This window comes from Pelodiscus sinensis, unplaced genomic scaffold (genome assembly GCF_049634645.1).
Source record: "Pelodiscus sinensis isolate JC-2024 unplaced genomic scaffold, ASM4963464v1 ctg34, whole genome shotgun sequence".
NCBI lineage: Eukaryota > Metazoa > Chordata > Testudines > Trionychidae > Pelodiscus > Pelodiscus sinensis.
Window position 1 is genome coordinate 2,244,455 of NW_027465849.1, and position 15,210 is coordinate 2,259,664.

Genomic DNA, 15,210 nt, shown 5'->3' on the forward strand with positions numbered 1-15,210 from the left:
ACCAGGGGATCCTCCCCCTGCTCCTCCCAGGGCTTACACACGGCCAGCACCAAGTTCTCCCTGTCCCAGTACGGCTTCATCATGTTAACATGATATACCCGCTGGCCGCGCGTCCGGCCCGTCAGCTCCACCACGTAGTTCACCTCGTTCAGCTGCTTAACCACCTTGAAGGGGCCATCCCAGGCGGCTTGCAGCTTGTTCTTCCGCACGGGGATCAGGACCATCACCTGGTCCCCGGTAGCATAGGCGCGGGCCCGTGCATTGCGGTCGTACCAGACCTTCTGCTTCCTCTGGGCCCTGCTCAGGTTCTCTCTGGCCAGGCCCATGAGCTCGGCAAGTCTTTCCCGGAATGTCAGGACGTATTCCACGACCGGCTCACCCTCCGGGGAGACCTTCCCCTCCCACTCGTCTTTCAATAAGTCCAGGGGGCCCCTCACTCGCCTCCCATATAACAGCTCGAACGGCGAGAACCCCGTGGACTCCTGGGGCACTTCCCTGTACGCAAACAGCAGGTGGGGTAGGTACTTGTCCCAGTCCTGCGGGTGTTTGTGCATAAAGGTCCGTAGCATCTGCTTCAGAGTCCCATTGAACCTCTCCACCAACCCGTTGGTCTGGGGGTGATACGCTGAGGCCCAGGTGTGTTGCACCCCACTCTTCTCCCACAAGCACCGGAGCAGGGCCGACATGAAGTTGGATCCCTGGTCCGTGAGAACCTCCTGGGGAAACCCCACCCTGCTGAAAATAGCCAGCAGTGCGTCTGCCACCGTGTCTGCCTCGATGGAGGGCAGGGCCACGGCCTCGGGGTAGCGGGTGGCAAAGTCCACCACCACCAGGATGTATTTCTTCCCTGTCCGGGTCGCTCTGTTGAAGGGCCCCACAATATCCATCGCCACCTTCTGGAAAGGCTCCTCTATGATGGGCAAGGGTCTCAATGCAGCTTTCTTCCTGTCTTGGGCCTTCCCCACCCGTTGGCAGGAGTCGCAGGACCGGCAGTACCGCTGGACAGCTGCAAACATCCCCGGCCAATAGAAGTTTTGGAGCAGCCTCAGCCGCGTGCGCCGGATCCCCTGGTGTCCCGAGAACGGGATGTCATGGGCCAGGTGTAGCAGCTTGCGGCGATACCTTTGGGGAACCACCAGCTGCCGCTGGAGCCCCCACTTGCCTACCGTCCCGGGGGAAAGCCATTCCCGGTACAGAAATCCCCTCTCCCACCGGAACTTCTCCTGGCAATCTCCTCCTAGGGGTTGAGCGGCGCCCAGGTCAGCCCGGTCCCTCAGGGCCTGCAAGGAGGGATCCGCTCGCACCTCCGCCTGGAATTCAGCGGCTGGGGCTGGGACAGGGCCGTGGTTCCCCCCACTGCCTAGGTCCAACTCTAGGTCTGCTGGGACGGGGCCCTGGGCCCCCTGTTGGGGAACCTCCTCGAGTTCCGGGCCGCCAGCCCCTCGCTTGCTCTGGCTACGGGTGGTGACCAGCGTCCTGTGGGGTCCGTCTGGCCACTCCTCTAGGTCACTCCCCATTAGCACGTCGGTGGGCAAGTGCGGGTGCACCCCCACTTCCTTGGGGCCCTCCTTGGCCTCCCATTTCAGATGCACCCTGGCTACGGGTACCTTAAAGGGGGTGCCGCCTATGCCCCTCAGTGTCAGCTGAGTGTCGGGTAGCATACGGTCTGGGGCCACTATGTCGGGCCGGGCCAGCGTCACCTCCGCCCCCGTGTCCCAGAAACCCGTCACCTTCCTGCCATCCACCTCCAGGGGTACGAGGCAGTCCCTCCGTAGGGGTCGCCCCGCCCCCACCCGGTGCACGGATAAATCTGTCTCCCGAGGGTCAGACCTCCCAGGGGAGGTGCACTGAGCATCCTTCCCCTCTCCCCGAGCGGAGGTTTGCCGGCCAGCCCCTGCCTCTGGGCCAGCCTGCCCTTCCTCCCGCCCCAGCCAGTTAACCCTGGAACGTCCCAGGTCATGGGACCTGTTCTTGCGCCTGGGGCATTGAGCCCTCTTGTGGCCTCGTTGCCCACAGCAATGGCAAGTTAGGTTCTGTGGGCCCATTCGGGTCAGCTCTGCCCGGGCCCTGGCTGGTTTTCTGGGGTATCGATGACTGGTCCTGGTCCCTGGGGCTCGCCTCGGAGGTGTCTCTCTCCGTTGCTCCGCCGAGAACCGGTCTCTGCGCGATTCTCTTTCTCTCCGGGACTCCCGTTCACCCCCGGACCGGCTCTCCATGAACTCATCCGCCAGTCTCCCGGCCTCCTGGGGGTTCTCTGGTCTCCGGTCCTTGAGCCACAGCCTCAGTTTGGGTGGGCACGCTTCATAGAGCTGCTCCATCATGACCAGCTTGAGCAGCTCCTCTGCGGTCTGGGCTCCGACTCCAGACACCCACTTGCGGCAGTATTGCGCCAGGCGGGAGGCCAGGTCCACATAGGTTTCCCGTGGCCCTTTCTGTACCCCCCCGGAACTTCTTCCTGTACATCTCGGGGGTCAGCCCGAACTTGTGCAGCAGGGCCTCCTTGACTCGGTTGTAATCCCCGGGCTGTAGGTCCTCCAGCTGACTGAGCACTCCGGCCGCCTCCTGGTTCAGTGCGGGGACGAGCTCCTGTAGCCAGTCAGCTGGGGGGACCTGTTGCAGCCCACAGGCCCTCTCAAAGGAGCTGAGGAACCCGTCTATGTCGCCCACGTCCTTCAATTGGGCCACCGTGAGCCTCTTCAAGCGCCTGGCATCCCCGGGACCCTGGGGCCCATCCACTCTTGGCGCAGCCGGGGCCCCGCAGGTTCTCCGCTCTGCCATGGCCAGCTCATGCTGTCGCTGCCTCTCTCGATCTTGGCGCTCCTTCTCTCGATCCTGGCGGTCCCTCTCTCGATCTTGGCGTTCCTTCTCTCGGTCCTGTACTTCCAATTCCTTCATCCGCAGCTGGATCTCCAGCTGCCGCAGCTCCGCTGGGCTGGCCCCTGCCCTAGATGGGCTACGGCTTGCAGGCCTCCCGGGAGACGCTGTCTCATCTCTCCGTTGGGTTCCAGCGCTCCTCCCCCTCTCTGAGCCTGACACACTCTCAGGGGGGGTCTGGCTGCTTCCCCTGGGGACAAGATCCTGGCCCTGTGGCTGGTCATTATCTTCCAGCTGGGTAATCAGTTGGGCCTTGGTTGCTTTCCGCACAGGCAAGCCCCTCTCTCTGCACAGCCCCACCAGCTCTGCCTTCAAGAGTTGGGCGTAGGCCATCTGCCCGCTGGTCCCCTTGGTGCAGACTCACCAGTCTAGTGCTGCAGCGCCCCACGATTCCCCGGAACCGCTTCGCTCTGCCTCAAGCATGCCTGGCTCCAGGGCTCTTGCTTCTACGGCGCCTTGTCGCTTGCCGCTGGGAGCTTCATCCACGGGGTGCAGTGCATCCCACTTCTGACACCAGTGTGACGGCGCGTTGGGGGTTCCCCGTCTCCTGCACCCCGAAATGGCACAAACAGACTGCACCAGCCAGTGGAATTGAGGGTGGTTTATTGCTCCTCCAGCACAGCGCAGCACAGATGTAATCTGGTTACAGGAACTGGGGCTAAGAGGCCTCAGTGCCCCCCCTTTTAGATAGGGGAGTCCCAGCCCCCTCCCCAGCTCCTTATACCCTGCCTTCCAGCGAGGAACTAACCCAGCCTCCTCCAGCCCTGCCCCCCAAGCCAGGGCAGCATCCACCTTCCTTTGTTCCTCTCCATGGGGGGTGTCTGGCCACTGGTTCAACCAGTTTGGCCTTACCTCTGCCTAGTGAGGCTTTCCCTGCTGGGTCTTGCTCCAGACAGCAGGGGTCACCACATCCCAGCAAGTACCCCCACTACGTCACAGTCCGCTCAGGGCGAATTGCTCAAATCCGGGGCTCCTTACAGCCCCCGACTGGCGACCTCTCCACACAGGCCAAAAACCAGTCTCACAGAGCGCTTCAGCAACCTGCCTGAAGCCTCCCGAGCAAAACCCCTCCGACACCCCAGCAATATCCGTGCCCCAGATGGCCCCGGGCCTCATACACAGGTGGGGGGTCCTAGCACCCAATCCCACCTACCCCGAACAAGTTCTGTCCGTGTGACGGACCAGGCCTTGTCTGGGCACAGCTGAGTGCGTCCGCTCAGGGCGAATTGCTCAAATCCGGGGCTCCTTACAGCCCCCGACTGGCGACCTCTCCACACAGGCCACAAACCAGTCTCACAGAGCGCTTCAGCAGCCTGCCTGAAGCTTCCCGAGCAAAACCCCTCCGACACCCCAGCAATATCCGTGCCCCAGATGGCCCCGGGCCTATACACAGGTGGGGGGTCCTAGCACCCAATCCCACCTACCCCGAACAAGTTCTGTCCAGTTCCAAGAAACCAGCCACAGATCCCTGGTCAATTTACCCTCTGGACCTTACCCACAAATCACGCTGGGCCAATCCTTTAGAATCTATATCTAAAGGTTTATTATTACAGGAAAGAAAAGCATGAGAGTAAGGTTGTTAAAGGATAGTACGTTACATGCACCGAATCTCCCAGTTCTCGATGCAGGCTCTAGCAGAGATGTTGCAGCTGCTGGTTAAAAGTTCTTATTGCACATCCTACGATCAGGATGGGTTCACAGGTCTTCCGGGCTCTTCAATCCCTGCACTGCTGCCTCTGGGATGAAGTGCTGAGCTGAGAACAAAATAGCATCGACCACATGGCCTCTTTTATCCCCTTCCTGGCCTCTTCTTGTATGCAGCAGGTCACCTGGTCCTCAGCCTCTCTGTGTTCCCTGCTGGCTGCTCTCAGGACAGCCCCCATTCTTTGGGTGTGTCTTTGGCCCATTGAGAACCATTGTTCCATAGGTAATTAGCATGTCCACAGGCTCCACAGGCTCGGCCCTGCCCAATGCTTAACCACATGCAGGGAAATCTTCAGTTTCCACACAGATTACAGATCTACACACACAGACATTATATACTCACATAAACAGTGTACACAGGATCAGAAAACAACAAGCTCCCTTTCAATACCCCACATGGCTCCCTTTCATACAGATTTCTGGGGCCAACACCCCCACCTAGGGGTGCAGCGATCTGGCTGCTTCCCTCCAATTCAGTAATGTGACAGAGGCCCCTCACTCTGGACCCACAGGGCCCTCACTCGCGGAGGGAATGGAGCAGCCCTGTTCTCCAGCCCAGAGCGACTCTCAGCCGGCATAGGAGGGTACATAACATCAAAGGATCTCTCAGGCCTGTCGGCCTGGCCCCTCCTTGGCCCAGCACGTCTGAGTCTCCCCAGCAATCAGGTGGGCTCCACCTGCCCCTTCTGCAGTGCAGAAGCCCCCTTCTTCCAGCCGAGCCTCCTGTATCCCCCGACAGCAGCCCCGCCCATGTCCATTGTATTCTAGCCAGGTAACTGGGATTGCCTGGGCCCCTTTCTCCTTTCCTCTCCTCCCGCCTTTGTTCTCTCCTGGCTGGGACCAGCTGGGCAGGTCACTGGGAGCCTCTCCCTGCTGCCCATTGGCTCCCACTGGCTAGACCGGGCTGTGCCACCCGAGCTGGGTCTCCCGGTCACCAGTCGCTGGGGGCTCCAGTTCTGTGCTGGTCCCTGTAACACCAAACTCCCTTCCCCTCCCCTCATTATACCAGTAACACCGAGGGACACTGAGACCCCCCCCTCTCATGTGAACCCTTCAAACCACCCACAAAGCCCCCACATCACCACAGGAGGCTCTGGGGCTGCCCACGGCACCACTTACCCTTGTATAATCAAGGGCTAATCACCCTCCTTTGCCCCTTCTATATGGCTTCAGGGCAGGGGCTTTTTCTCACTTTCTGTGCCGCCAGCAGCATCTCTGACTCCCAGTCTCTCCTCTGCCCTAACCACTAGACACCTTGCAGCTCCCAGAGCTGGGGATAGAACCCCCAGCTCCCAGGTGGCGATGTGGGGGGCCCACGAGGCAGACCGATGGGCACAGAGAGGAGCTCTGGGTTTAGGGCCTGGGGCAGTTGTGTTCATAGCTCCAAGGACTGTCCGGGGTCTGGGAGAGATTCCTCTGGCTGGGTTTCTCCCAGGCATGTCTCTGTGAGGCAAAGGGCACAGTGACTGTGCCGGGATCTGTCTCATGGCCTGTTCCCTTCCCACTGCAGAGACCAGCTTCCCCAAACCCTCCATCTCCCTGCACCCCAGCAGGAGAGTCACCCTGGGAGCAGCCACAACCGTCCGGTGTCAGGGTTCGTACTGGCATGCTCAGTACCGGCTGTACAAAGATGGGAACCCGACCGCGATGGGGTTTGCGGAGCCAGCTGGGCACGTGGCCGAGTTTCCCTTCCCTTCCGTGAGCCAGGCAGACGCAGGGAGCTACCACTGCCACTTTCGTCCCACCTGGTCACATCCCAGCGACCCCGTGGAGCTGGTGGTAGCAGGTGAGGGGCCCGGCTCAGGTGGAACCTTAGAGAGGTTCGGCTGCTTGGCTGCTCAGAGTCAGGCTCTGCCCAGGGTCTTTGGCCCTGCAGAGGGGACGTCTGGCCAAGGAGCAGGGATGGAGTCACTGTGGGGGTCCCAAGCAGGGGGAGGAGCAGCAGCCGCTGGATGTTTGGGGCTGAAGAAAGGGGATCCCTGCACCCAGGTAGAGCTACAGAGCAGGGGTCTGTGATCCAACAACTAGGGAGCTGCAGCTCTTTGTCTTTGGAACCCCCCCCCCCAACACACAATGACAGTTTCACCCACTGTTACCTATTTTTCTTCCACTTCTGCACCCCTTCCAGACTGTGGCATCCTCCCTGCCACAGTGCCCTCACATGCTGAGGTCCCCTTCCCTTCTGAGAACCTACAGACCCCTATGCCCACCTTGCCTCAGTGACCCGACTGCACTGCCAGTCTTCATCTAGCCCCTTAACTCAGGAGCAAATTGCAGTCTGACATGGCCACTCATCATTGGCAAGAGGATATGGACCTGCTGCCTTTGCCTACCCTGTCTGCCTTTCTCTCCTCCAGGAGCCTTTATTTATACTGCCCTCAGCTGGCCATCTCCCATGCCCCTGCACATCTGTCCTAGCCTTTGCCACCTCCCATCCCCCACTCAACTGTCCCAGTGTCCTCACCATGCCCCTCCTCTCTTTACTTGACCACCTGCCATCCCCCATCCTTGTAATCCTTTGCCATGTCCTAGCCCTCATCTGCCCTCTCCATGTCCCAGCCTAACCTCATCTTTGTCACCCCTCACCACTTCCCATCCCATCCCCCATCTGCCCCAGCTCTCCTAGCTCAGCCCCAGGGAGTTTTCTTCAAGGCAATATTGAATGAAGAAGCTGAGTCCCACTTGGGGTCATCTCCTCTGGCCTGGGCATAGGGACAGCAGGAGTGGGCTTGTTCTGGGGGGAGGGGTGTGAATGGGGCTATAAGATGGGGGGCTGGAAGCTGAGAGTTCATTGCTGAGGGCTGGGTAAGCATCTGTCAGTGAGTGACAGCACCTCCTGCTCCTGACCCATGGAAACTCTGATGAGCTCCCTCACCACATACCCCTGTCCTCTTCCCCCCACCCCCACCTTCAACCTGCCCCATTGAGACCCAGCAAAACTCCCTCTGCCCCCACTTGCCTTCTGTCCCATGTAGCCCCAGGTGTGCCCTCTGCTCCATGTCACACACACGCCAACCCTTCTCTGCACCCCATTCACAGTTGCTGCCCTTGGTCAGGACAGGCCAGAGTTCAGAGATGTGCTGCCCTCTGCTGGCTGCATCTTCCTTTGGATTGTGGTGGATTTGGCTCTTGGCTCAAAGCACAGTCCATCCGCAAGAAATTCCAGGACCCATGGAAAAACATTTAAAATAAAAAAAGAGACTCCTTATGTCCATCTGAGGTTATTTTCACTGTCAGTGTCTCTTCCCTTAGAGCTGAGTTAAACACAGTTTGACTTTTCTGCATTCCTCCAGTAACGATAAGCATGGGTGGTCATATCTCACAATTCCCGTATTTAGTATTAATGTGATCGGTCCCCCTTACCCCCAATTCCCATTCACCAGTCACCCTGGCAGAGAGGGACTAGCAGGGGACTTGCAAACTGGGGTTTGCACTTTGTGCTCCTAACAGGTCTCCTTCCACTCAACCAGCAGGGGGCAGCACATGCTGGGTTGATCCATAGCGAGCAAAGGCTGCCCGGCCTCCCTTCCAAGGGGTGATTCTGTCAGGGGTCTGGGCCGGGGGAGCCCCATAGAAAAGGGGGTGAAGGGGGTACTGCTAGGGAGACTGGGAGGCCTCTCGCGCTGTGGAAAGCCCAGACACGGACAGAGACAGGAGGACCCAGGATGCTCTGACCCTTTATTGGTGTTAATCACATGGGGAGGAAAACAGGGCAAAATTACAGACCTTGCAAAAAAAAAGTCCCTCCACCTCCACCCCCAACATCTGCCCATTTCCCCAGTGGTACCCAATAGCCCATCCCTCCCTCCCACAGTGCCCCCACTCCTCACCCTCCATCCCCCATCCCTCCCACAGTGCCCCTCCCCCACATCTCCTCTCCCCTGACAGTGCCCCCTGGTCTCTCTACTGCCCCCTGCCAGGCGGGTGCAGCCGCTGCCTCCCGTCCAGTCAGCGGTTGCGCCGGTTGGACGTGCCGTCTCCCGCGTAGTTCCGGCAGCCGTTGTTGTCGCAGCGCATCAGGGGCACGGTCCCGCGCAGCTCGGACCAGGCCTGCAGCAGCTCCTGGCCCTTCCCCTGGTCCTTGTCGTAGATCTGCTGGAAGACGAAGGCCTTGTAGTTGTTGTTGATGAGGCGGAAGGTGTCGTTCACCATTGGCAGGATGTTGTAGCGACTGTTCTTCCTCAGGCAGGTCTCCAGGCAGGGTGAGTTGAGGGTGAAGAAGATCAGGCAGCTGTTATTCTCGTAGGTCTGGGCCAGAAGCTTCTGCACGGGGCTGTTATTGCCACCCTGGAGCAGGCGCCACTCAGCATGCTCCCTCCGAGTCTCGTCCAGGTACCTCACCCGGGCTGCCACAAGGTTCTCTTTTTCCGGGACGTACAGGTCACCGTCATGGCTTATACCTTTGTACATATTCTCCAGCTTGACTTTGGGCAGCACTTTCTTCAGACCATCTGCATTAGAGCAATAGGTTTGGCCCAGGCTGACGGCGAAAGCGTATTGAGCCATCATCTTATCCCTAAGGGAAGGCAAAGTAAAAGGCCATGAGAGCCCATGGGGCTCCTGACCGCCCTGCTTCTGGCCCTGAGTGGCGAACAGGGTCAGGTGCATGTGGCACCATCACTGGCAGGCTTGAGGCTCTCAGGGCTCCAGCCTGGGGCAGGGGCTGGCTGTGCCCCAAGCGAATGAAATCAATGTGGAGGGTGATCACAGGAATCCACAGCCTGGGGTGAGCTTTGGTCTGTCAGTACCACCGGGCTGCATGTTCCCTCTGGTGCAGGGCCCTGCTCACCAAGTGTGGTGTCTTAGGAGCACCTGCACCTAAGGGTGGGGGGAGGCTGAGAGGGGAGTGTGCACAAGGGCTGTGGTACTGCAGGGGCATTTGTGGTGTGGGGGTAGGTCCAGGGCTGCAGGGACAGGAGCAGGGCAGGGAGTCTGGCAGGGGAGCAGGCAGGAGGGGCCAGGCAGAGAGCAGCATGAGCTGCAGAGGGGGGAGGGGAAGCACCACAACAGAGAAAGGGGGGGCTGTGAAGGGGCTACGGCCAGAGACGTGGCAGTTTTCCCTTTGGCCAGAAGGGGAAACAGCTGGCGAGTGGCTGTGGGGCACAGTCCATGGGGGAGCAGCTGGGGACTGGGGTGGCCTTGAGAGTCATTGCTGCCTCATACTTAGCACATGACTGCCTCAGGCCCCAGGACGTTCAGGGGACTGGTGCAGCTGTGTATTCTGTTGGTGCCCATGGCCAGCCCTGCCCATGAGCCCCAGGGGCCATCCAGAGCATTCACACAGGGCCTGAAGTGGCTGGGTGCAGCTGAGTTGCAGAGGACTGGGGACTTCCAGACAGCTGGAAACAGGGTGGCACTACAGGGCCATGCTCCATACCAAGGCAGAGACAGCCGAGATGGGAACGGAGCTCTTGACTCCCAGCCCAGTGCACCTTTGCCCTGGCCACCTTGTACTGGGAGGGAATCTTAGAATCACAGAATCATAGAACCATAGAACTGGAAGAGATCTCAGAAGGTCATCAAGTCCAGCCCCCTGCTCTAGGCAGGACCAATCCCAACTAAATCAACCCGGCCAGGGCTTTGTCAAGCCGAGACTTAAACACCTCTAGGGATGGAGACTCCACGATTTCCCCAGGGAACCCATCCCAGTGCTTCACAACCCTCCTAGGGAAATAGTTTTTCCTAATATCCAACCTGGACCTCTCCCACCACAACTTGAGACCATTGCTCCTTGTTCTGCCATCTGTCACTACTGAGAACAGCCTCTCTCCATCCTCTTTGGAACCTCCCTTCAGGAAGTTGAAGGCTGCTATCAAATCCCCCCTCACTCTTCGCTTCTGCAGACTAAACAGACCCAACTCCCTCAGCCTCTCCTCATAAGTCATATGTCCCAGCCCCCTAATCATTTTGGTTGCTCTTCACTGGACCCTCTCCAATGCGTCCGCATCCTTTTTGTAGTGGGCGGCCCAGAACTGGACACAATACTCCAGATGTGGCCTCACCAGAGCCGAATAAAGGGGAATAATGACACCTCTGGATCTGCTGGCAATGCTCCTCCTAATGCAACGTAATATGCCATTAGCCTTCTTGGCTACAAGGACACACTGCTGAGTTATATCCAGCTTCTCATCCACTGTAACCCCCAGTGGATTACAATCCACTGTAATCTTGTTCTGCGTGGACACAATGTGGGCTCAGGTGGAGGGTGCAGGGATCTCCTGTGGGGCAGGGCTAGCTCTATAAGCCCCCAGCCTCTGGAGCAGAAAGGAATCACTCACGGCTTCAGCTGTTGGATGTGTTGGATGATGGTGTGGAGGTGATCTGTGTCGATGTCCCCGCCGAGTGCCCCGTCCCCCAGGCAGAGCAGCAGGGCAGCCATCCAGAGGGTGCTGTGGGACAGCCAGCCAGGCACCTGAGGAGAGACAGAGCATCAGCCATGACAGTGACATCCCAGCCTCTGAGAACACACTGCTTCTGGGACATCAGCCTTCCAGGGAGGGGGTAGACAGATGCAGTGAGGGGTGGGGTCAGGCTCTAGGACTTCGAACGCTATCCAGGCACCTGGCTGGGCAGCAAAAGTCAGTCATGCATGTGATTGGTCTCTGCTGGGGTGTGTGTGACACACGACTGCCCCAGTTGGAGGGGTTGAAACCCACTCAGTGTGTGTGTGAGATGGGGGGGAGAGGGCAAGCCCCTGGGTTCTATGGGGCAGTAGGGAGGGGAGGACTCACCAGGGTTTCCATGGGACAGGAGCAGGAGGTGCCAGGACTCGCTGACAGATGCTCACGCACGATCCCAAGTGATGGGTTCTCGGCTCCCAGCCCCTTTTCTTATAGCCCCGATCCCCAACCCTGCCCTGCGCAGGGGGTGGGGTGGGGGGCGGTGCCAGCTCCTGCAGCCCAGTTGCAGGCTGTTTATTTGGCACCCAGGGCCGTGCCTAGCAGGGTGCAGGGCCTGGGACCACCCCTGCCCCCCCTCCAGGCCCTGCTTTCACTCCCTCCCTTCCCGCAAGCCCCTGCCCTGCCTGACCTCTTCCCACCCCTGCTTCCAAGGCTGGGCTACAGACACCTCCTATCCCACCCTAACTGGCGCCTCAGCCCCGGAAGGATGAGGGGCTCCCTGCAGGAGGTGAGGCTGCCCCCTCTGAGGCGGGAGGCCGGTGGCCCGGCAGCGCTTGCCCCACTCCAACGGCTGCCAGCGCCGTTTATTTCCCAACCGGCCGTTGTGCCAGCAGGGGAAGCCCAGCCAGGGCTGAGGCGCCGGAGAGAAGCCTCCAGGCCTCCCCGTTCTTGCACCCCCGGCTCCTCCGCCAGGGCGGTTTATTTCTCAAGCTGCATTTGCGACTGCAGGGGAAGCTTGGTCAGCAGGGGCGCCCGGGGCACGGCACAGTTTGGGGGGGGGAGGGGTTCACTCACCCAGGTTGAACCATGAGCCCCTTTGCCAGGTGAGGGCCCCATGGGGATAGGCCCCCAGCCCTGCCAATGTGTGACACGACCCCCCCCCCATCTCATGGGCCGCAGCGGGGCTCTGGCTCCCACATGCAGCCTCTCTGAGGTGGGGGCACAGACCGGATACCAGTCTGATGGCTCCCCAGTTGTTAGGGGCTCAGTGCCCCCTCCCAAACCCTGACCCCAGATATCCGCCCTTCAGCCACACGTCCAGCCCATCCCCACGAGGCTGTCACTGGCAGGGACGGGACTGGAAGCTCCGGGAAGGTGGGGGGCTGGCAGGAATCGCACCCAGGGTCCTGCCCTCAGTGCAGGATCCACAGCTAGGATGGGGCTGGCAGGTCCCAGCCGGACTCCTGTGCCTCAGGCCCACACTCCCTGTATCCAGCCTTGGCGCAGCCAGAGTGAAAAAACATAGAGCCCCAATGATGGGGAATCATCCCATCCCTCTGGGGAGCCGCCCCTCAGCCCCGATCCCTCCTGCTGGCCTCTGGGCTCCTGCCTCCCCAAGGGCCTGAGTGTCCTGGAGCCTTGGCCAGTGGCACCAGCCAGGGGAAATGTCCCTCAAGGGCCACGACCCCCTCCTAACAAGGGGCGTCCAGGCCAGGAGCCGGACATGGTGCTGGGGAGCTGCAGGGCAGATTGAGCCCCTGTGTCCCCTGTGGCCTCTCACACACCCCCTGCTTTCCCCCAACCTGCCAGAAACACCTTCTCCTCATCCCCCCAGAGCTGCCCTCTCTGTGCTGCTCCAGCGCCCTCCTGCCCAATGGGATCCCCACTCTGCCTGCTCCCTCCTTCGAACCCGGCTCCTGGACGCATTCTCCTACGTGGGCATGGGCGGGGGGGTGCCCTTCGCCTCCCAGAAGAAGGACGAGGGGCTCAGGTGGGAGGCCCTCACCCGCTCCCCACCCCCAGCCACAGAAGATGTCGCCCGCAGCTGCTGCCTCAGGGGCTGGAGGCTGACGGCCCCGTGGCTCTTACGCCACCGTCCCAGCCACAAAGGCCGTTTATTTCTCAAGCTGCGGTGTCCCCAGGAGGGGAAGCTGGGCCGGGGCCGTTGGTAGCTCAGTGCGGGGAGGGAGAGACCCGCTCAGGCCCCCAACAGGAGGGATGGGAGGGGGAAAATTGCTCTTGGGCCCACCCATTCATGGGGGGCCTGGAACTCTGGAACTCCCGACCCCTTTGAACTGCTGTGAAGGGGAGCAATCCTGGTGGTGCCGAGGGCTGACTGCCCTTCACCCCGCCCCATGTGTCCTTGGCCCGCCCCTTCCAGGACTTCTCCCACCTTGTCCCAATGTCCGTACTGTGGCACCATGGGGGAGTCTTGCCTCAGTTTCCCCTGGCCTGGGAAGCAGACCCACAGATACCCAGGAGCAAACCATTTGTAGGGGACCAACGTAAAAACCAAACCTGAATCTCACTGTCCCTAGGAGGCTGGCGGGGGAGGGGAGGTGATGCTGTTGATGTGGATCAGCAGAGGCTGCAGAGTGTGCTGTAGATTCCAGAAGGAAAATCTGCCACTCTTGAGCACCAGAAGACAACCCATGGGACATCTTCAAAGCAGCTAGAAGGGGTTGTGTAGTTCTTGTTGTATGGTTACAGCATAAGGTTTTCCTTTGAAAAGTGAAAAAGTAGCTTCTCTCTTTGTGTGAACTGCTTTCTTAAAGTGCTCTAATATAAAAACCCTGGAAATGTAGCTTTATTCCTATCACGCAGGAACACAAATCTTCTATTTCAGATGCCTGGGACAGGACATTCTGGGAATGTCTACACATCAGCGTTATTTCAGAATAACAGTCTGCGTCTATATTACAAGCAGTTATTTCAACATAATATCAAAATAATATCGAGCTGGAGGACTGCTTACTCCAGCTCTTGTAATCCTCATTTCACAAGGAGTAAGGGAAGTGGGAGGAAGAACTTTCTTCCTTCGACTTCCTGCTGGCGAGACAGCGCCCAAAGCCGAGTTAAGCTATTTAACTTCAGCTACGTAATTGACAGAGCTGAGGTTGCGTAGCTTATTTCGGCTTTAGCCCTGCCATGTAGATCATCCCTCTGTGTTCACAATGCTTTCTGCTAACGTCACTTTCCAAAGAATGGAATAAGGAAGCTTGATATAACTTTTATAAGTGTCTTTGAGTGTAATTTCACCCCAGTACACTCCTCTACATGCTTCGTCCCATTAAGGAATGTTTTAAATGTTTCTTTGTCCTTGGTTTACATTTTAAAAATATAGGAAAGTAAAGTGTAGGGTGGGGAAAAGCAGATTTCTTATTCCTGGTAAAATATATTCACTCTTTTATGTAAACAGCTTTTCATGGTTTGGATAAATTTCCTCTTACGTTATCCTGTGTGCGTTTTGTATCATTTCAGTACAGACTTTTTCCTAAAAGCAAGCTGGTAAATTACACAAGTCCATGGGGCCAAATCTAATGCATCTGAGGTTGCAGGGGGAGTTGGCTGATGTGACTGCAGAGCCTTTGGCCATTTTCTCTGAAAACTCGCGGTGACCTGGAGAGGGACGATTGGAAAAAAGCAAACGTAGTGCCCATCTTTAAAAAATGGAAGAAGGAGAATACAGAGAACTACAGACGGGTCAGCCTCACTTCAGAGCCTGGAAAAATCATAGAGCAGGTCCTCAAAGTATCCATTATGAAGCTCTTAGAACAGGGGAAAATAATCAGTAATAGTCAACATATTTGATAGCAGCCTTCAACTCCCTGAAGGGAGGTTCCAAAGAGGATGGAGAGAGGCTGTTCTCAGTGGTGACAGATGGCAGAACAAGAAGCAATGGTCTCAAGTTGCAGTGGGGGATATTAGGAAAATCTATTTCCCTAGGAGGGTGGTGAAGCACTGGAATGGGTTACCTACGGAGGGGATGGAATCTCCATCCCTAGAAATGTTTAAGTCCCAGCTTGACAAAACCCTGGCTTGGATGATTTAGTTGGGGTTGGTCCTGCTTTGGGCAGGAGGCTGGACTTGATGACCTCCTGAGGTCTCTTCCAGCCCTGGGATTCTATGATTCTATTTTTTTCAAGAGAGGTAGAACATCTTTATTTCACGGTTAGCAAAAGAATGAAGAAAAGGGGTTTTCTGACTTCTACAATCAGAAAGGAGGGAAGAGGTGATCATGTTTTAAAAGCTTGGTATGATAGGATTGGTTCATGATCTCTCACTCGCTCTA

At 58.2% G+C, this 15,210-nt stretch overlaps 1 protein-coding gene across 1 annotated transcript in view; it reads left to right on the plus strand.

The window, feature by feature from the left end:
• The window catches only part of LOC142823756 (T-cell-interacting, activating receptor on myeloid cells protein 1-like), a 31,566-nt gene extending 24,765 nt beyond the window's left edge, over positions 1-6,801 (plus strand). The window contains exons 5-6 of the mRNA XM_075915077.1: positions 6,089-6,364; positions 6,707-6,801. Coding sequence (XP_075771192.1) covers positions 6,089-6,364; positions 6,707-6,801 — 371 coding nt within the window. The remainder of the gene's footprint in view (positions 1-6,088; positions 6,365-6,706) is intronic.
• Positions 6,802-15,210: the final 8,409 nt, after the last annotated feature.